Below are 22,168 nucleotides of genomic sequence, written 5' to 3'. Positions count from 1 at the left end.
TTAGATTACTACACATGAATATGACATGAGAGTGATAATAGAAGTTATATGGTTTATTATCTACATCATCAAGACAAATTTCCTTCAAAATCTATTATATTGATTCTAAGTGACCTAAATTTCTGGTTTTATAGAAGTGATTAATCTACTACATCCTAACGTGTACTTGTTTCATGATCCTTGATTTACAATTGAATCATATTAAATCTAGGGTTTTATTGTATTCTCTAATTATTTGATTTCTCTAGGAAAATGGTTATTCAAGTCATAAAAAAAAAAGAAACCTACATCGGATTCAAAGCAAAGTGAATCCAATGCGAAGAACAACGAAGAAAAATTATTCAGTTTCGACCCTTCTTCTTCATCATCTTCTTCTTAACTTTCACTCTCTAGAAAACCCAATATCTCCCCCTGTCTATCACTCACGGCTGATTGAGAAAGACAAAAAGAAGAAATGAGACGCCTCCCTCTTTTTAAAAAGTAAGGGATTCTGAAAAGAATTTGATTTCCATCCCACTTAAATTTTGGGGCTGTTGCAATCCTATTGTGTTAAATGCGTCTCTCTCAAGACATTTTTTGAATGACGTCTCTCTCAAGACATTACGACCATAATACACTGGATCCAACAATGGAAAACTCTAGATGGAGAAATTACTAACATGTACGCCAAAATCCTTTGGTTTATTTGGAAAGCGCGATGTGAAAATTGTTTTTCTACGACTAAGCAAAACCCTTTGCAAATGATAGAGAGGATAAACAATACCTCGACTACTTCACTTAAGATTGAGTCCATTACTAAGAATAAATGCAGGTAAACAAATAATGATCAAACATGGAGACATCCATCGACACCATATTTGAAGATCAACGTCGACGCCTCTTTTACTAACATCAACGAACCAGCTGGTATTGGTTGTATTATCCGAGATGCAGAGGCAAACTACATCATAGCTGCTGCGGATTCAGTGAGATCTCAGAATGCGGAAGAATGCGAAAGTATTGCTATACTATCCAGCCTTTAATTTATGGGCAATCCAATTACAAATCTCTCATGTTCATCTAGAAAGCGACAATCAAGCCTTAATCCTTTTCATCAACGGCAAAAGTGTAGGACTTCACTGGCAATCCAAAAGAATCATACAACAGATTATGGAACTCAAGGCTAAATTCACAGGGCTTATCTTCACCTATGTTCCGAGAGAATGCAATACTCAATCGGACGCGCTCGCTAAACGGGGTCGTAAATATAGTCAAAAGAAAATTTGGAATGTAATACCCTCTTTTATTTCCGCTTTTATTTAGCTTTCGTGTAAGTGACGTTTTCATTAATGCAAGTATCCGTCATCAAAAAAAAAAAATCTAGGGAAAGGATACGCCTTTTAACACTTATAGGAGTGCCTTTTATCACTTATAGGGTGCCTTTTATCACGCTGCAGAATCTTACTTTCCTGATAACAATGCGTCGAATATCTCACTTTAGTCGCGGTGGACCTTTCTCAGCCGTCGGATTTATAACTTCTCGTATATCTTTTCAACTTTCTGAAAAGGGACGATAGAGAGAAAAAAGGAATAGGGTTTTTGGAATCCGAATTAGAGAAAGGGAAAATATCCATTAAAACCTAGAGAGAGAGAGAGGGAGAGGAAGAGAAAGAGCGAGCGAGAGAGAGAAATTCAGATTTTGGCTTCAAATCATCATCATCATTTTCATCTCAAGTTCCGAAGTAAGAGATGGGAAGAGGAAAGTTTAAGGGAAAACCTACCGGACGGAGACACTTCTCCACTCCAGAAGAGATGGGTAAACACTAATTATGCTCTTTCTCTCTCTAGATTAATCAGATTCTATTACCCTTTTCTGGACTTTCTTTTAGATCTGTTATTATTTTCCTGTGTTGATATCAAATAGTTTAGATAAGATTTGTGAAATTTGTAAGTTTAATATAAGTTATAATGACAATCCCCAATTTAATTGTTTGGGAAAGTTATTTCTAATTTATTCAGGAGGTCTGAGAAATTTATTCAAATCGAAAATTTTGGTTTGATGATTATTGAAATGAAGTAAAATAGTTTTGGAGACAGACTTGTGTAAATAATAAGTGGTGCTTGTTGATTTAGAGCTCGAGAGAATATAAATTTTGATTTAAAAGGTGAAATTGATTAGGTTTAGCTATTAGTTGATCATCTGGGGTAAAAAATATAGAAAGGGCAGACTAATTTGAGGGATTAATGAGGAAAAAAACTTTTATGCGAGTTTAAGGCTTTAATAGGTATGAAAAAGGCCAAGAGATAAGTGGATGTTCGTAGCGAGGACATGGAACGAGCAGATATGTTTGTTTTTAGATAAGCTGGAGGATGATGTCAGCTCGCGCTTGCTCTATTGTTTGTGGTGAATGGGCTCGATAGCCACTTTCCTTACCATGACTCATGGTCGGCAAGCTGAGTCAATCCTGGTCTAGTCTCCTTGACACGTCTGCATGTATTTCCGTTGTCTTTTTGTAGATATTCATTATATTTGTGTTGAAAACGCTATTGATGTAGATCATCACACAACTAAACCCTGTTTGCTGCTTTGAACTTTGCAGCTGCTGGGACTTCTGCTCGCCCTCGTACTTTCAGACAAGTATGTTACTGTGTTTCCCTTATACGTGTAGAAGTATCTATTTAGTTATTTGATTTGAACTTATTGTGAATCATACCATCAACTATGCTAATAAGTTACCATTTGGCATTGTAAAATACTCATTTTCCAACAGTTACCTTTAGTTTCTATGTATAAATACTACATGGTATTATATCAATAGTGGTACCGGAGCCCGAGCATAGTCATACTTGTAGTTAGTGATAACAAAATCATCATTTGCTACCTTATTTATTTATTCTACTTGTTCCAATTCCATCTACTGAAATATCTTTTTGTGAAGCTATCTATAGTTCCTGCCTTGTTGCGTTAAGACCAAATTTTTTATTTTGCTTTAATAAGTTAGGTGTAACAACTATAGTACTTAGCCTCTTAGGGGTCTAACTTCCTGTATTTGGAAACTTCTAGTTTATAATATTGGAAGATATGTGCTTTGGATTACTATCGTCACCTATATAGGGCTTAATCTTAATGAACAAACTTGTTAAACGCAATTTAAATCCTTTAAGATGATATTGGTTGCTATTGTGGTATTCTTTAATTATGAGGCCATCTATGTGAAGGGTTTCTCTTGTTTATTTCAGTATATGTCTGTAGTCTGGCCCATTTTTAGATATTTCTATTTACATATCGTGATTTGAAGAAAATTAAAGAACTTTGAAAGTTTGGGTTACATCCTAGTAACATTTGTCATAGAGTTATAGTGGACTCTGAGTTTCTTGTGCTTCTGTCAAACTGGTGTTATTTTCTCCTTTTGTTCTATCTGATTGAATATTACGAAATCAACCTATTTGGTACTATTAGGAGGAAGCTGAAGAGGTAGAAGAAGATTGGGAATCAGAATCTGAGGAGTCTGAAGAAGAAACTGAGGTCAGTACTTATATAGTCGTATTACTATTTCTTGTTTCATCATAGTTATTTATATATTTATTTGTATTTTTTTCTAATTGTGGCTCCATACTTGAACGCTTTTTTCCGTATTTTGGATCAAGAATCCAATAGGACTAGTTTACCTTTGTCCCACCAATACTCTCTCAAGTCTCTAACTCGCACATACTGCCTAAACTCTCTATAGCCCAAAAGTAAGTTAAATGTAGAGTTGTGATAGAGATAGAGTTAGAATTTTGGTCGACTTTCATTCAAATGGAGGAGTATCAGCATGGACTTGATATGCCAATAACTGGACGGTGTATGACAGTTACTACAACATTGTATAGTTCATGTGTCATAAGTAATGATTGAGAAATATGGGAGATGTTTTAGGCAGGAGTTACCTTTATATTAACATTGTTGTACATACTATCTACAAACTGCTGATATATATAATATTTTGTTTAGACAAATGTCTTTATATATCTAGTGCTATATTGATTACTTTTCTGTGCAGAAGCCGAAAGGCACCCAGGGTGTTATTGAGGTTCAGAATCCCAATCTGGTAAAACAAAAGAACGTGAAAGCAAGAGATGTTGATGTAAGTTTGCACCATCTTCCTCTTATATGATCTTAATGTAAGTTATTGTTAACTGGTAGTTGGAGCCTTGGAGGCTTGAATTTTCTCAACTTACAATAAGAACCTTAATTATCTCTTCGATTTGAGTTCTCCATGAAAAAGATACATGCTTTAGGAGTTAATTTTATTTTCTCAACTGTACCTTTAAACTTTGTGATAGCATTGAGGTAATTAAATTTCCCTTGACCTAAAAGAGAAAAAGTTTCCCTGACCAATTTATTTCACTCTCCTGCTGTTTCAGGAGCAGATTGTTGTGTAATTTTAACATAAACTCTTATTTGTTTTTCTATTTAGGTCGAAACTTACCTAATTCTTTTTTGCAGACAGAGAAGACGACTGAGCTCTCAAGGCGTGAAAGGTCTGTGAGCTCCTGTTATGTTGCCTCTTTTGATGCCTGTCTAGTTAATGGGACTCATTTCACCTATCAAACTGAAGTCCATACCTTTCCTTACCTAGTGCATTGTGCATACTAAGAAGTTTACCTTCATCAAGTATTTTACACTTAATGGAGTTTTGGTTTACTAAGATGAAATATTCCTATCCTCTACTCACATCTTCCATATATCCATAAAATTTGTTTGCAGAGAGGAGATAGAAAAGCAGAGAGCTCATGAGCGATACATGAAGCTGCAGGAACAGGGAAAAACGGAACAAGCAAGAAAAGATTTGGGTAAGTTTTTATTTTCTCTTTGATAATTGTTGTGGTAAGCTTGTCGAAATAATTTCGAGCCCTGGTTTACAAATTTACACTATTTGCAGCAGATGCATGAATCAACCATATGTCTACGTAATATTTTTTTTCATGTATATGTTCCTTTACTTGGGGTCTTTTATAAACGACAATATATACTGATAATGACTGCAAATCTTTGGAAGAGTTGAAATATGAAAAAGATATCTATTGTATTTGAGGAACCTAACTCGTGAAGTGATTCTGATAGTTTACTAGTTTTGTTTAGGACCAGTTGCTCTTTAATCTATATTGTTTATTTTGTGTATAAATTTGACCTTCAGATCAGTTTCATTCATTTGCTATAATGGGTAAGCTGTAATAAATATGTTTGTCTTCTTAGTTATTCTTTCTAGTTAGATAGGAACTAGGAAATATCATATAAGGAAAAGAGTTCATACAAATCAGACTTAAAAAATAAAGAGAAAGACAAGTTTTTAAAGGGGCTAACCCTAGACTCGGGAACTCGGTGGGACTCGGCTGACTCGGCCGAGTCGTACTTCTTAGAATCGAACATGGAATAATCAAGTTGGATGTTTATCGATCTCTTGAGGAATCTTCTGCTTTCGCATGTAAACTTGGTCCTGCTTTGATGTTCATATATTGTTGACTTGTTTCTTCTGTATTTGATCAATGACCTCGTGTGTCATGCTTTGATGTTCATATAATTGTTCATGCAGACCGTTTGTCTCTAATACGACAACAACGAGCAGAGGCTGCAAAGAAGCGAGAAGAAGAGAAAGCTGGTATCTAATCCCATTCCTCCACTTAATGTGTTATTTTATTCTTCTTCCTTTCTACTCTTCTCCCTTGAAACTGATAGAAGTATATCAATTTCTCCAGCGAAAGAACAGAAGAAGGTTGAAGCTCGCAAGTAAAACCTCGATGGTTCAACAAAGGCACGGGTCAAATCGGTTATTCTCTCTCTACTAGTAAAAAAAGAAATTAATAGAAATATATCCTATTCCATGCCTGGTTTTAACTACTAAATTAATTTCAATGTGGACACTCTATTCACCAATCACATATATGAAACTGTTATTACTAAGATAATGTCTGGAAGTAAATTGAATTATCATGAGACTATATCCTGTTGATTGTGCGTATCCTTGGTATTGTTTTGCTTTTGTTTTCGGAGTTACTGTCACTCTCCCACCTACTATGGTAGTTACATGCCTGAAAAGTTATACACAGCTGGGGATGCCACAGACTGCCTCAAGTGGTACAATTTTAGATGGAGTTCGAAATATGAAAGTTATTAAGGCCCCTGAGTGAAGTTCGTCGGGCATTAGGGTCACGGGTTCAAAATCTGTTCTGTTTATTGGTATCATTGAAGAATGAAGATAAGTTTCTTTTCCAACCAGACTAATGAGAGATATTTATTCCATAACTAGTATAGGTGTTTAGTTAAGCCTTAAATTTGATTTGATCTTTGGGTGAACAAAACTTGTGCATATCTTATGCAATTTATGTTTGTTCATCAATAAGACACGAACACTAAAGTTAGAATGGAGATGGAAACTATACATAAAAGAGAAAGGGAAAGTATCGAGGTGATTTTGGAGTCCTTATAACTCTTTGGGTTATTATCCCCGTTTATGAATGGTTCCGTGCCTGTTTCTAGTTTATTGAAAATGCCCATATGATCTTTATTTCTTCTTTTCTATCCATAGTTTGTTAACGTCTTAGATGTTGTTGGCTAGTTGTCAGGCTCTCTTTCCAGCTAGCTGTCGCTACAAAAAATTTCGAATCATTTGGAAGATTTGGAACAATCTAGATTTACTTTTCCTCAAGTTTGTCAATTCTAATTGATTTTAAAATCAGTCCAAATTTACCCCTATTTCCCTAAGTTAATTTACCTTCTTCTTCAGGCGGGCGTTGTGAAGAAATTAGAAAAAAATTCGGGGTACAAAATTTAAAGGAAATTGTGAATTTTTATAATTTTTCCAGGAAACACACATCATCCTCCTCGTTTCATATTACAAACTCCGATCACCACCACCATCATTTTCCTCTCTTTTTTCTTTTTCTCTCCTTCCACCACTTCTACCTCCATTTATCCATCTTTTCGCTCCTTCGCTCTCCTCTCCCTTTCTCTCCTTAATCATCTCTCTCTAGTTTGGCTAAGGGACAAGATGAATCGTCTCTCTCTAATCTGGCTAAGGGACAAGATGCACATTCAAACCAAACTTGGATGCCGTGTCCGAGAGAAATGAAACCCCATCTGGAACCTAGGGTTTCTATTTTCATTACTGCGCCCATCTCTGTTTGTGTTGTCAAATCAAACATGAAAAACCACTTCTATCACCTAGCGAATGAACTCTGTTTTTCTAATACCCCAACAATTGTTCCACATTATCTGATACATAAGGTCTTCAAACTCTAAACCTTCTGCCTAGATTTCGTTTATGACTACTCATGATGAAGTTGGTGATGATAATAATGAAAACAAGTCAATACTTGGTTGTCCAAGTGGTTAATAGTGTTGATAGAAACTCCAAAACTCTGGAGTCCCAGATTCGATTCCCAGAGGAGGTTGAATCTATGGTTATTGAATTTGGATTATTAAAGGTATAATAATGTAATAAGTTTGTCGAGCTTTAGACCTCTTTCATGTTGTTGGGCTTTAGACCTCTTTCATGTTGTTGGGCTTTAGACCTCTTTCATTATTAGTTTAGCTTAGGCGGTTATCGTGCTTATCACATCTTCATGATGTATCAATGCCCCGTAACGACTAACTTAGACCGTAGTCGATTTCTCAAAAGAAAAATAATGAAAACACAAAACATGAAATAAAGTTTTGGAGCTAGAAAGAGAATAAGGAGCTTATACCTTGTTCGTTTCCAATAGTGAAAATAAAACCTAAACCTTAAAACTTGAAAGAAAGTTTTCTTTTTCCCCTGCCAATTTGTTGTATGTCGTTGTGGTTTGGAAGAAAAACAAGATATGTGTGACAACATTTGGTTTTGAAAAAATTGAAAGGTTGTCACCAATGGTGGAATTGTGGGAACAATTACCGAAAAGGAGAAAAAATAGTGATGGAGTTGGGGGAAACATAAAGAGAAAACCAAAAATTTCACTCAGAATTTCCCCATTACAATTAGAAAATAAATTGGTCAACTAAAATTTACCCATTTTGACAAAAAATTTGGACCTCGGAATATTTCCCCAAAGCGTTGGTCTTACTAAACACCCAATGGTTAGGTATTCCTTCATTTCCATGAGAAGAGCAAGAAATGAAGACATCTGTGGTGTGGTGATGAAAAACAACCAATGCTGGTAAGTGGGAGTTCTTGAAATGGTTCTTTATGTTTCTTCCTTTTTCCCCCCTTTTCACTTCTCTAAGTTCTCTCTGTAGATTTGTCAAATCGTTATGAAAAATCACCTTATGGGTTGGATTTCCACATATTTAAATTCCATCCAAAGTTCCAAAATGTATAGGCATTAAATGTATGTTTGGCTCAAGGAACAAAGAGGGTGAGTGAAGTGTCCAAATATCTAGGCATTAAATGTATGCCAGTTAAGTGCATGCCCTAGCTTCCAAAGGCTTGATAAGCAAACGACGAAGTCAAACACGAATCAAGTGTCTCAAAGTATCCATAGGCTTCAGCAAATAGATCAAGTACTTAAAATGTGTTGCCCAAACCTTGCTTATGTTGTGGTCTTCTTGATCATTGGGCCGAGGAGTGTCCATGGTTCCCATACTCCTTGTCTGATACCACATTGCACAGGTAAGATGGTGATTCAAACTTCTTTTTTAACACAAAAATTATGAGCGGAAGTTCTTTTCGTATGGTAATTGCTTTCAGGGTGGATTGAAAAGGCTGAAACACGTGCAATTTCAGTTTGATGTCACTTAGGGACCAAACGGGAAAACTCATAACATAAGTTTGTTGTAACTTAGTGGACCAAATGAGAAGACCCATAACATAAATGTGATGTAACGAATGGGCTAAATGGGAAAAGTAACTAACTCACACTCATGTGACTTCCGAAACCCAACGGAACCCAAAAAAAGTTTGATGTAACTTAGGGGGTCAAATAGGATGATCCACTGATGACCCAACTGATGTATGATGTAACCTAGTGGGCAGATGGGAAGAGAAGACCAAGTTTGATTTAACTTAAGGGTCCAAATGGGAAAAATAAGTCATGCGGACTATACTAAAGAGGGACCAAATGGGAAAGGTGATTGAGACTAGGTATATCATCAAATCAAACATATATACACAACTGAACACCTAAAAATCTTAACAAAAAAAAAAACTGAACACCTAAAACATGTCTAAAGCATAAAAAAACATGCCTAAAACACAAAAAGCATAGCCCAAAATGTTGTTACAACACATGTCCAAAACATCATCAACAAAACATCTAACATAACATCAAAAATATCAAGGGCGTACATGTAGAAAATATTTAATAAAAAGATAAGGAAAGAAGACCATCATAAACTGCTAGGGTATTGGATTAAATTTTAGTATGTAGTACATCTTCCTCCGCGACCCCTTCGTTTTGTGAAGATTGGTTGCGTCTCAGACCTCCCAGGAACAACCAATCTTGGCCTCTTAAACAATTGAGGTTGTTGTTAACTCGATCGCACCTGTGATTGCTGAATGGATGAGATATGATCGATTGTTGAGTATGCTCGCTATGTTGTTGTTGTTGTTGTTGTTGTTGTTGTTGATTTTGTTGGTTGTTGATTTTGTTGTTGTTTTTGACTTTGTTGTTGTTGCGGTTGTTAAGTTTGTTGCAATCCGGGACATGCCCCCACACCTCTTTCTTCCACCTCCCCTTCATGCACCCTGTCTCAAAGCCCTCTCCGCCTTCTACCTGCACTAGTAGATGGTACACTGGTTGCTGTTGATGGCTGTGAAAAGGTAAAACCTCGATGAATAGAACAACACAAACTAAAATAAAGAACACAATGGTTTACGTGGTTCGGTCGGAGGATCACGACCTACATCCACGGAGAAAGCCATTCATGGCTGATTTATATTATCTCCACAATCGTGGGATTGATTGGTTACAGACTCGAAGACTCAATGCAACTCAACTCAATGTAAAATACATAGAGGTCACTTCTATTTATAGAGTGATTCCGGTATCTTATTTTCCTAGGACTCTATCTAGGATAAGTATAAATAATATCTTCATATATCTTGGACGGTTGATACGGATATCTACGGATCTCGATTCATCTCGATCTTTATACTCTTAACACTCCCCCTCAAGTTGGAAGCGGAACTTGTGAAGTTTCCAACTTGAAAATTGAACTTGAAAAAGATGGATGTTGCTCGCATACGATCGGATTCAAACTTGAACTTGAATTTTAATTGTTGTTTAATGTCGAACAATTGCCCAACGGTGTTGAATTCTTTGTCTGCAACTTGAACTTGTAATCGCACATAAACTTGATATAATATTTTTGTCTATCGTAAGCTTGAATCTCATTATTTTCTTCTTTGTTTTTTTTTTTTTTTCTCGAGGTCAAACAAAATTTGGTGAGAGGGAGGTCAACTTCAAATTTATCAACAAACTAAGGAGGAAACGATATCATATGCAGTTGATGATGGAAGAGAGGTAACGGTGGACATAATAGATTCATCTCGAGGATCCATGAAAAGGATGATGAAGACGTAGTGTCACAAAAGGAAGAGAAAGGTGACAGAAAAATTATGTCACAACTAGAAATAGATGGATATAAGGGACAGAAGAAATCCGTCGCAAAAGAAAATTTCCAACAGTAAAGAACTGCGGCAAACGACTGTGACAAATTCCCGAAATCAGGATTTCTCAAACTCGATTTAGGGTTAATGTCAAATAATAGAAATCACATGTAATGTGTATTAGACTCATAAACAATGATTTGTATGGACCATATGAATCGGACTCGGCCAAGATCAACCGGCGGTGATCCGTTTGTAGAGAGAGAGAGTGATCGGAAGTTATCACAATGGATTCGTCACCAAATCGAACAAGGAAATTGTTGGTGGTCAGTAGAGTGACGTCCAAATCGATGAAAGCAATGGATTGGTGAGTAAAACTCGTCGAAAATTCAATAAACCAGACCCTAGGGTTTATGTCGCGAGGAAGAATAAGAAATAGTGGGTGTTGCCTCACATTACTACCTGCAAAGGGATGTCCACCAAAGAAGACTTGACTTTTGAAAAGAAAAGATTGCTCATAACTGAAACTGTGTGGTTTGAGACCGAATACGGTCTAATCTCATTAGAACGATGGGTATGAAGCCATAAGCCACATGATACATTGGGGTCATTAGCCATCTTTTTAGGTCTCTGTTCTTGAATGCTTTTGAAAGGCATGAAGTGGGGTGAGGCAGGTACCTTACTGGAGTATGGTCACTTCAAAGAAGATTGTCTCATGGATATTAAATCGACATAAAGCAATAATAGGCAAGGAGGAACCCATTAGAGCATGTTACTGTGAACAAATCTCCACCCTTAGTGACATGGGCATGTGGGCGTGATATCTTGTAGATTTAATACCCAAGTGAATAACGAAGATCAATGGAAAACATAAGATAATCTTGGATATAATTTCTTCTTGAAAATCCATAAGAAGATGATTGAAAAACACAAGATAACCTTGGAAAAATTAAAAATTTGATAAGGTGATTTATCGATTATCTAATCACAACGATTACAAATTGAAGAAGAGTCTAACAAATCGACAAAGTGATTGAAAGGTAGAATCACGACGCAAGACAATCGTCGAAAATAGCGGAAGCTAAATTTTTTTTTTTTTTTTTTTTATGAAACAGTATTGCTGAACCTGCTCAGGATAATTTAATCGATAAAAAAAATCGAGAATTTGCGTAAGTTTAATCAGGATTGATTAACCTGCTCTTGATACCATGTGAAAAGGTAAAACCTCGATGAATAGAACAACACAAACTAAAATAAAGAACACAATGGTTTACGTGGTTCGGTCGGAGGATCACGACCTACATCTACGGAGAAAACCATTCATGGCTGATTTATATTATCTCCACAATCGTGGGATTGATTGGTTACAGACTCGAAGACTCAATGCAACTCAACTCAATGTAAAATACATAGAGGTCACTTCTATTTATAGAGTGATTCCGGTATCTTATTTTCCTAGGACTCTATCTAGGATAAGTATAAATAATATCTTCATATATCTTGGACGGTTGATACGGATATCTACGGATCTCGATTCATCTCGATCTTTATACTCTAACAATGGCTCAACATGTGGTGCAGCAGAAGAAGACTCCAATTTTGGTGCAACAATTATACATTGCTACACCAGAAGATAATACATTTCCACTATCTTACATAGTGCTTTCTCTCATTGCTAGTATATGGCTGTTGAAGCTCTCAAAGAAGTTATTTGTATTTCAACAAAAAAAAAAAAAAGAAGTTATTTGTAATATAGTCGCTTGACAAAGCTACCAAAATGAGATCTTATCGTAAACTTAATAAACCTAGAAGGAACAAGATCTAATAAAATAAAATACTATACACTAAAACCTAGAAAGTTTGTGTGGGAACCCTTGAGATGGAGCCGAGTGAAATACCAGATGATTTAAAGAAGATAGTAAATGATGATCAATGAGGTGTAATTAGAGTTCGATATGCTTAGTTTTTTAGAAGATTATTTGATTTTTATAGTTACTATTAAGTTTTTAACTTTTTAATTTCTTTCTAATTGTAAAGGGTTGCCCTTCACCCCGTAACAAATTCAAATAAAAAAAAGAGATACGAACATGTTAGCGCGTATTAAAAATATAAAATAAAATACACATAAATCTAATTCAAATACGTAAAAATGACAAATACTCCTTCACTTAGAGTAGTTCAAGAAATCAAAAGTATCAAAAGCATTATCCATTAGCTCAAAAAGTAAAAAAGAAATGGATTGAAAGCTACAACCATGAATCTATAAACAATATAGTAAATTTTGCATCATATTAATATTTCAGATCAAACTTCAGTGACAATGGTAGGAAGGGAAAGGAATTAACAATTACAGTGTAATACGTTAAGCGACTGTCGAAATTAGAAAATAATAGTTTTACACACTAGTTAATATAGAGCAATTTTAGCGTCTACTTTTACGATTTTTGAAATTTAAAAATTCACAGACTTAGTAAAATAAAGATAATGAATGATCATATCACCATGTGTGAAATAGTGTGACGAAGTACTCCCACTACAGCGATATCTAAAAACATCCTATTTTGATTTAGAGAAATGCACATGTTCTTGGCTTCCTTGGTCGTTTTTTCGGTTTTGGAGGTCGCAGAACAACTTTGATGGCAGCATCGAATACGGTTTTCACATTCTGTAACAAGCAATACAAATAGGATTAAGAAAACAAAGTCCCCAGTGAGCTTAAGTCATAAACCATTACCACTACCAGTCCTTATACCAATCTAGTCTTAAAATTGTACTAGGTCCACCTTTTCTCATTGAATGATGTTAAAGAAGTGTAAGAAGAAATATACATGACGATGAGTATCTTTGGTCTATTGATATTCTTACCTGTTGAGTTTTGGAGCTACATTCGAGATAAACGGCTGCACCTATAGCCTTTTTTAGATTTTCACCCTGATAAAATGTTTAACAAAAAACCTAAATTAATAAACAAACCCTCCCTTGATCAAATCAATTAAGATCGTGTGAAACCGGATTCATGACAACATGACATACTGAGGAACTTCGATTCTTCGAATGAAGATTTGATTGTCATAAGTAGTTGTTTACTTACTTGAGTAGTTGTTATTGGTGTCGCGCCAGGATGATCAATCAGAAACTGCTTGTCTTCTCTCAAGTCTGTAACCAAAACGATAAAATCATATTACAATGCATGAAGGTCACTTTAGTTAAGAGACCACATGTATATCTTCCCACCAGAGACGTCAGAAAATGTTACTATTTTCAACAAATTCATTTTACAATTCTGCATACTTTCAGAATGATTAGGCAATTGAGTAAAAGCCCAATTAGAGGTTGGAAACGAGACGTTACAGATACCCGTGACTATTAGGACATTAGGCGAGTCTAGAAAGGTGCTAAAACTAAATCCTGAAAGGACTTTTGGGCCGAATCAGAACTTCGCTTTTAAACTAGGCTGTCATAAGTACTTCAGGGACACACTCCTAAATCTTAATAAATATACTCCAAAGCTCTACCAAATCTGCAACCCTCTTGACTAAAACATGAACTTCGCCCGTAGTAGAGGAGAAGAGGGGCGAGAGAGATCAAGACCGAGAGAGAACCCCTTACCCCTCTTTGTCTCTATCTCTTTTTCAATCCCACTAACATAGGCTGTGTCCTATGAGGTTCTGCAAAGCGGAACATGTTAAGAGTACACCCATGTACATCGTTTTTCAAACCCTTTGAAAATGTTTGAAAAGACAAAATTACTCCTTGTTTTATTCAAGATGGTTGTGTGGATGGTACATGGGGTGTACCCCTATCGGGGTCGGTACAAGAAAGGGCCCCCGGCCCCCCCTTAACTTCATAACTCTTATCTCCTAATTTTGAAGTAATTGATCTTACCAAGTTTAGTCCCAACTAGTATAATTGGAACAGTTGGAGCATAGTGTCTAAGCTCAGAGATCCACTGTAAAATTATTGTCAAGAAATGAAGAAATGTGTCAGATTCCGGTGATCATTATCGGCTGAGTAAATTAAAAACGAATAAAGAAATAAAAAGACAAGTTAAGAAAACAAATAACCTTTTTTGAAATATTCTCATAACTAGCTTTGCTGATGAGAGAGAAAGCCAATAAAAATACATCAGCACCTCTGTAACTTAGAGGCCTTAGCCTGTTATAATCTTCTTGCCCTGTTAACATATTAAGAATTTACCCCCTATTTCATCTCCAATTTCAATTCAATACTCAAAATAGAATAAAAAAAAGATGCAAAATCTGTTTAATTTCAATGAAATTTGATTTTCAAAATTTGGTTTTCATGTTGTGGGTCTAATTCCTAAACCGGAGTTAGGCCTCATAACTTATTGTATGACTCAAATCTAAATCTAATTCGTACGAATGTGACTTATTCTACTCAAATAGACTTGGCATCAGCTCAAATCAACCATTCAGACGACTCGGATATTAGGCATCATTCATTAAAAAAAAAGGTATAACAGCGGACTCGAGTCCATTCACGCCTAGATATAGATTTTAGACCTAACTTCGAAAAAAAAAAAATTGCACTACCTTAGTCTGTAATTAGACATTGGATACAAAAGTGGGGAATTACCTGCAGTATCCCATAATCCAAGACTCACAGTACTTCCATCTACCACAACATTAGCACTGAAATTGTCGAAGACAGTTGGAACATAATCCTGTTCACAAAACAAGAAATAGACCAACCCATTTTATCATAACAATCGATCATATCTCTCTATCTCTCTCCATATGTATACACAAAAATGATTGTCTCTCCGAAAAGTGGGACGATATTAGGCCTAAATCCAATGGTTGGATTCGTCCCACTGTCTTTCTCCCTTGATTGGGCGAAATCCAACCGTCTAGCTAGTCAGCCGAATTTCGGCCACTTTTCCGGGGAGACAATCACTTTTGAATTTTGATATAGAAAAACTGCGAAGAATCTATGATGAAGTATATATATAAAGCTGATCATACCGTAGGAAATGTGTTACTTGTGTAGGAAATAAGCATACAAGTTTTCCCAACAGCTCCATCTCCGACTGTCACACATTTAATGAACCTAGCTGTACTCATTCTTCCTTCTTCTTCTTAAATCTTGAACCCTTAATTTAGTTACTACCCAACTTAAGGATGAAATGTTAGTTCCATTAGAATAAGTACTACTACTTGAAAAAGAAAAAGTGGTCTATGAAGAAGAAAGGTAAAGTTAGAGAAAGAAATTCTGTTATTGATTTGGTAATGAGTTTGAATTTTGAAAAAAGAATTGCGGAAGGTGGGTAGCTTTTATCAACCTATACACCCACTTTACCACTGTAACCATTTGGCTTTACAATGATTGCCTTGTGGCTTTCTGTTTCTTTAAGAGAGAGAGAAAGAGGGAGAGAGAGAGAGAGGGAGAGAGAGAGAGGTTTTTGGGTTTGGTGAGAGAGTTAGTTGGTTAAGTGTGGGAGAAGGGAGGAGTTGGAATGATGGAAAAGAGAAAGAAAGAGTTGCTTAATTAATCACCTAAAGAAAAAGAGAGGAGCTTTTGTGGGTGTCACCATATGTATGAGAAAGTTAAGTTGTTTATGTGCGGGGTTGGAGTGTTTAGATGAATTAGGTTAGACTTTTTAGGGTCCACATGTTCTTTCAATATCTATGAACAATCTTTCTTGGCTACCTTTCTTTTGTGAAAGAAATAGGGCAACTAACCCTGTTAGTTTGTTATGTTCATTTTCTAATTTAATTTCCTTTACTTATTACTCGTAAGGTGAGTGAGCAACACCACCTGTCCACCCATCTATCTTATAAAAAAGTTAAAAATTTTAAGCCAAATTTTCTGTAAATTTCATATGCACTCGTCAGTAATTTTGTATAGTATGGAACTGAAATAAAAGAAAGATTTCCAAATAGATACTGAAGGTCGGCTCTTGAATTTTTTTTTTTTTTGATGAGAGGGTCGGCTCTTGAATTAGTTGCAAACTTTCTATTAGTGTTTGATGCATTGAACAAAAATCTGCGCATAAGTATTGTGACAAAAACGTGTCTATTCTTATCTTTTATTTCTTTTGTTGAAAATGTCCATTCTTGTCCAGGGTCATGGTAAACAAACAAGAATAAATCTTATTTTAATGTTATATCTTTTTTGATAAGTAATTCAGAAACTCTACTTGCCTTTCTCACGCTTCCAATCACAATTCCACTTGTTTCTACTCTGTTGAAAGTGTCTTTGATGCAGGGAGGTTTTCATGAGATATTCCAAGTATCTTGGATATCTTAAAATCTAGTTATTTTAGTAGTATAATATTTTTGTTCGTTGAGAATTATTATTTTTAGCAGTTTTATATTTTTAGGAAACCTTATAGGTTTTAGATTCTAGTATTTTATTTATTTAGAAGTTGTTATTAGAATTTGATTAAGTTTACAAATGTGACGCCCCGTGCCCCATAACTAGGCATGACCACGCCCCGACAATTCACAGACGAGCCGAAAATTCGACAGCACCTCCTCTGTAAATCGAACCGGTCGTACCTGTAACCTGTCATGCAAACCATACATTCGCATACACATACGTAATGGAAGCTAAAAATAAGACATAACTCAACTAAAAACTCTGGTTCCAAGCTGAACCACCAACACTAGGTTAACTCAACCTGCACACAACCTTACATCCCTGCACAACCTATGTGATACATATATATTTACATTATAAGGTGTTCAGTGTATAAAAGTATAACTTCCAAGATAAATCAAAACCGAAGTGAAAGGAAATAACACCAAAGTGGCACCACGCCACAACCCCTGCAATTCATCTGCTAACCCTGTCGCTGCAAATGCTTCTAACTAGGAATCTGCATACTAACACACTGGTAGGGGGTCAGTAACTCACCGACACGAGTTAATTGGTAGAGGAGTCCCAAAATAAAACTACGATAAAACCATTTTCGCCATAAAACATGCACACGTATAAATATATATCAATCCTACTCTAACATACAACAACACCCATGGTATGCTCCTCAATCAACAGAGAGTTACGCAGAGAACTCTATAGTACTTGGGCTAGTATCGTCCCATACCGGCACTAACCCAGGTACTCAAGTTCTCTCGAGAAAGTGGCTTACCCCTAGGTAGGTAAGCCCTTCTCCCACTAGGCGACTCCACAGTCATTGAAAAGCTAACCTCGTGATAAATATATACACCTAGCTTAACTAGATACGTTTTAGCTTTACCGAAGTCGAATAGTCAGGTCGTCCCTCCAGTATTCGTGTTGGGACGAAAAGCATATTCTCATCGGTACCCTAGCATGCAACTATCCGTTCTGGTTTTGGAAAAGAATTTATTGTGTCAACAACCGAAATAATACTCTTTTCTTGTGAAAACATCCTTCACCCACAATTTCAGCAGATTCAGAACTCGCCCGTTACGCCCTCGACTGAGATAGGCTTTTTAAAACATTACTTATCTTATCACACACAGAAGTGGCGCAACCAAGAGTCATGTCATAATGTGCAGAGGGATCCGAATCACCAAACCAGTCGGGCGGTCAGAGGTGTACAACCCCTGAGCCCCGAGGGTAAGAATAAACAGGCTTACAGTCCAATCGAGCGGTCAAGGGTAGAAAATCCCTGATCCCCGAGAGTCCAACCTAAACGAGAATCCTGGCCAGAGAGTGGAGCACTACAACTGCCAAGACCCTCATAACTCGTCTCAGTCCACTTCATCAATCACATACAGCATACAAAATATTTATGATTTCGAAACATCGATTATTACAAATCAGTTCAAAACTATTAGTTTGAAAGTCCTTTGCGAGTAAACCTCATCGAAACAATCCATCGATAACACAATCAACGATACAAACTTCATCGTAAAACATATTGAAATAGGCATAATCAATAGTTAACTTCATTTAAATCAACCGTATAAATCATGCATATATGATCACCTACCATCTACACATAGTGATGCATGCATATCTCCTATTTCTAGCATGGATCTCGACAAAAATATAAAAGAAAACAAAAGGTATCCCCTATCTAGCGATTCAGGACTCCGTCCTCATCCGCTTTGCTTCGAGCATCTCGCCCCCAACTCATTTCGGCTTTCCTTCCGACACCCTAGACAAAGATAAACCTGAGATTCTTCGAGAAGAATCTTAACATAACACAAATAACTCCGAAAGAACCATAAGAAAAAAAAATACAAATAAGACTTGACTCGCAGTAACGTCGGAAGAACCCGAGTGACTCTATCACGTCTTAGCTTCATTCCCATTTTAACTCTGATCGGTTTCGGTCATACCATATATAGATGGAAAGCTAATTCAATTTCTAACATTTCATTACTTGGTATCTCGGTCAAACTTAAAGTGTACGGTCCTCGAAATAGCAAAATACAAACAGCAGCAAATCTTTCTTTTCTAACAGCGCGCTGCGCACTATAACAGTCGTAACTCTCTCGTCCGAGATCGAAATACCTTGTACCATACCTTTTCGGAAAGCTAACAACCTAAGCTACGATTTATCTCTTATCTAAAACTTCATCCGGATACTCAAATAACACAGAAACGTATCACAACAGACTGCATTGTGCAGCCCTCTGAAATTGCTGTTCGGTCTATAGTCTAACCCCTATTAACTTTTAACATTTCTTAAATACCAATTCACTTACTTCCCAATTATTCGAATACTAACATTTCATTACTTAAGGTCTAGGCCAAATCCCAGTGTACAACTTCGAAACGAACCAACTAAACGCAGCAGTGCATCAGTCATTCCCGAATGCGCGCTGCTAACTCTAACGGCCATAACTCCTCCATCCGAACTCGAAACGACTATTACCATACCATTCTGGAATCGGCTCGGGACGAGCTACAAGTTTGTAGAAGACTCTAAAAGATTTTGAACCATCCATATCATGCTACAGCCCTAACAGTACACTGTTCTATAGAACTCATTAATTTCGACCTTATTTCACCTCTTGGTTCCACCATCTCTTAAATCAAGCATCACGCTAAAACTACATGAAATTGTCACTCATTCAAACCCTAAAATCAGAAAACCCCTAAATTTCAAACTCATAAACCCTAAAATTTAGAACAACACAATTAAATCATCAAACTACAAGTTTTACCTTGATTTAGTTGCCTTTGATTTACATGTTCATAACGTCCATCAATTCCTCTCAAATCACATAACCAATGAGTTTTAGAGAGAGAAACACAAAATCTCTTACTAAAATTGCACAAAAACCATGCTTAGATCACATCATGAAGATTAAATTCGATGAAGCAACTATTCCCCTCTTGAATTTCTACAAATTTCCTCTCTTGATCGAATTTCTTCTCCCACGATACCCCCACGCCACTCTTGAACTCGGTTAGAAGAAGGAAGAACTCAATTCTGATTTTCCCCTAAAACATACGAACTTTGACTTTAGTCCCTGGGTTTGTACTAATTGCAAAATACCCCCTGACTCTGACCGGATTGCACACTTAGTACCAGTTTTTAACTTGGCCTCGGTTTAGAATGGTCCCTCGTCTAACTTAAAATCTTGGGATGTTACAACGAAAGTAGTATTTTATTTATTAGAAATTGTTATTTAAGTTTGATTAGGTTAAGGAAACCCTAAGTCTATATAAAGGGGGATCTTGGAGTTGTTTTGTTCATTCAGTTTAATCAATAAAGTTCTAGTATTTTAGTTTAATATTGTTAGTTTTGGTTCCATAAGTCTTAAGATGGTGATCTAAGACTTTTTCTGAGTTTTAAAAGTTTTAGACGGAGTTCTAATTCTTTTCGGAATTTTCCGCTGCGTCAGTTGGCATCAAGAGCGAGGATTTGCCTGGTTCGATATCATCTACGCGAAAATCACTTTAGAACACATCGATGGATTTGCCAAAAATGCACCTAAAGTTGGTTTTAAAAAAAAAAGAAAAATCAAATTATTATTAGTATTCTCTATTTTGTTATCAATCAGTCAATATGGAGAATTACTATCATGATAACAGTTTTTCAGTTCAAGTGCACCCACGTAGAGAGTATAATGAGTATAAGATCAACGAAGAGATACCAATTTTCGACGGATATTTAACTATTAAAGAGTTCTTGGATTGGCTAGAGAAGGTTGAACGACAAGTTAATATGTCAACTAATATTCTCAATGAGAAGATAGTTAAAATTATTGCTTGTAGACTTAAAGGAGGCGCCGCAGATTGGTGGGACAATTACAACATCAAAGAATGAGACAAGGAAAGGCACCCATCCAAAATTGGTCGTCTATAAAAGAAAACTTGAGGGAGTGGTTCTTACCTCCCGATTATCAACAATAGTTGTTCAGGATATACCAGAACTGTAGACACGGGTTGCGTTCAGTTGATGAATATTACGAGGAGTTCTCACAATTGCCTCAAAGAAACAGAATGGAAAACATTATAAAACCTAATAATGTTCTAATAGATCGATTTCTGAACGGATTAAAATTTAGCTTGAGATGTGGTTTGAAGAAAAGGTGAAGTTAGTTAATTTATGGATTATTCAAGAGGCATACAACTTGGCACTAAATATGGAAGCTCAGGGGCGAGAATATAGGAACTTTGGAATTTGGAGAGAAGAACAACCTCGTTTTAATACAAAAAAGATAAAAGAAGCTCCGCTAAAGAATGTTGAACCACCGCGAATTGTCACCATCGACGATTCAAACAACATTATTCATGAAGCAAAATCCAACGTTATTGTGTTTAAGGATAAGTCTCCTAATATCAATTTACACAATGAGGAAATTGTTTCCAAAGAATTGGTTCGTGAAATTGAGTTAAAAGAAGTTCTTCCAGAAATTGAGTCAAAGAGAGTTGTTAAGAAAATTGAGTTAAAGGAAGTTGTTCAGGAAATTGAGACAACGGACGTTGTTCAGGAAATTGAGACAAAGGACGTTGTTCAAGAAGCTGAATCAAAGGAAGGAGAAAAACTTTGGAAGTCAGACATTAGTCCAATTGAAGTTCCTTCATACGAAGATCTGTTCTCAGAATTTTGCGAATCTCAAATTGTTTCACATGGATTGACAAGTAATTTTATTCGAAAGTCTTCATCGAAGTTCATAATTTTCAATCACTATACTCATGATCTGTACAAGTTTATTTTTGGGGTGAAAAGAGAGCTTGAGTCAAATTACAAATATAGGCAGAAAATATTTTATGGCCTAGTAAAATTGTCAATCAAATCTAAAAGTTTGGTAATTCCTATGCATAGTTCACGAGAAGGATATAGCAAGGGAGTGTCAATCAAGATAACATTCAAGTCAATTCGTAAACTCGAGGCGAGTTTCTTTCAAGTGGAGGAGACTGATGCAGGGAGATTTTCATGAGATATTCCAAGTATCTTGGATATCTTAAAATTTAGTTATTTTAGTAGTATAATATTTTTGTTCGTAGAGAATTATTATTTTTAGCAGTTTTATATTTTTAGGAAATCTTTTAGGTTTTAGATTCTAGTATTTTATTTATTTAGAAGTTGTTATTAGAATTTGATTAGGTTTAGAAAAGTAGTATTTTATTTATTAGAAATTGTTATTTGAGTTTGATTAGGTTAAGGAAACCCTAAGTCTATATAAAAGGGGATCTAGGAGTTGTTTTATTCA

At 36.0% G+C, this 22,168-nt stretch overlaps 2 protein-coding genes and 1 long non-coding RNA gene across 3 annotated transcripts; 1 reads left to right on the top strand and 2 right to left on the bottom strand.

The window, feature by feature from the left end:
• Window positions 1-1,424: 1,424 nt before the first annotated feature.
• Window positions 1,425-5,961, top strand: LOC147557085 (uncharacterized). Its single transcript, XM_086658102.1, has 8 exons — window positions 1,425-1,795; window positions 2,580-2,617; window positions 3,440-3,505; window positions 4,023-4,106; window positions 4,469-4,503; window positions 4,730-4,815; window positions 5,556-5,621; window positions 5,719-5,961. The coding sequence occupies exons 1-8, from the start codon at window positions 1,729-1,731 to the stop codon at window positions 5,751-5,753; spliced, it is 477 nt and encodes a 158-aa protein (XP_086514228.1). The 5' UTR covers window positions 1,425-1,728; the 3' UTR covers window positions 5,754-5,961.
• Window positions 5,962-12,816: 6,855 nt separating this feature from the next.
• LOC147557084 (rac-like GTP-binding protein RAC2) lies at window positions 12,817-16,458 on the bottom strand. Its single transcript, XM_086658097.1, has 7 exons — window positions 15,530-16,458; window positions 15,141-15,228; window positions 14,609-14,718; window positions 14,430-14,493; window positions 13,636-13,700; window positions 13,410-13,475; window positions 12,817-13,209 (listed from the first exon to the last, which is right to left on the bottom strand). Exons 1-7 carry the CDS (start codon window positions 15,626-15,628, stop codon window positions 13,111-13,113), a joined length of 591 nt encoding a protein of 196 aa, XP_086514223.1. The 5' UTR covers window positions 15,629-16,458; the 3' UTR covers window positions 12,817-13,110.
• A 654-nt stretch (window positions 16,459-17,112) lies between these two features.
• Window positions 17,113-19,912, bottom strand: LOC147557083 (uncharacterized). Its single transcript, XR_015233845.1, has 2 exons — window positions 19,670-19,912; window positions 17,113-17,400 (listed from the first exon to the last, which is right to left on the bottom strand). It is a non-coding gene; the product is annotated as an uncharacterized LOC147557083 (long non-coding RNA).
• Window positions 19,913-22,168: the final 2,256 nt, after the last annotated feature.

Source organism: Eschscholzia californica, unplaced genomic scaffold (assembly GCF_041429995.1).
Source record: "Eschscholzia californica isolate CP2 unplaced genomic scaffold, dmEscCali1.0.p SCAF_2, whole genome shotgun sequence".
Taxonomy (NCBI): domain Eukaryota; kingdom Viridiplantae; phylum Streptophyta; class Magnoliopsida; order Ranunculales; family Papaveraceae; genus Eschscholzia; species Eschscholzia californica.
This window is presented reverse-complemented; position numbering and strand designations above follow the sequence as displayed.

Coding starts and splice junctions, on each gene's coding strand:
- LOC147557084 (XM_086658097.1), bottom strand. CDS start 15,628: ATGAGTACAGCTAGGTTCATTAAATGTGTGACAGTCGGAGATGGAGCT. Junction 13,476..13,635: donor CACCAATAACAACTACTCAA/GTAAGTAAACAA, acceptor ACATTTTATCAG/GGTGAAAATCTAAAAAAGGC. Junction 13,210..13,409: donor GTAGCTCCAAAACTCAACAG/GTAAGAATATCA, acceptor TGCTTGTTACAG/AATGTGAAAACCGTATTCGA.
- LOC147557085 (XM_086658102.1), top strand. CDS start 1,729: ATGGGAAGAGGAAAGTTTAAGGGAAAACCTACCGGACGGAGACACTTC. Junction 2,618..3,439: donor GCCCTCGTACTTTCAGACAA/GTATGTTACTGT, acceptor TGGTACTATTAG/GAGGAAGCTGAAGAGGTAGA. Junction 4,107..4,468: donor TGAAAGCAAGAGATGTTGAT/GTAAGTTTGCAC, acceptor TCTTTTTTGCAG/ACAGAGAAGACGACTGAGCT.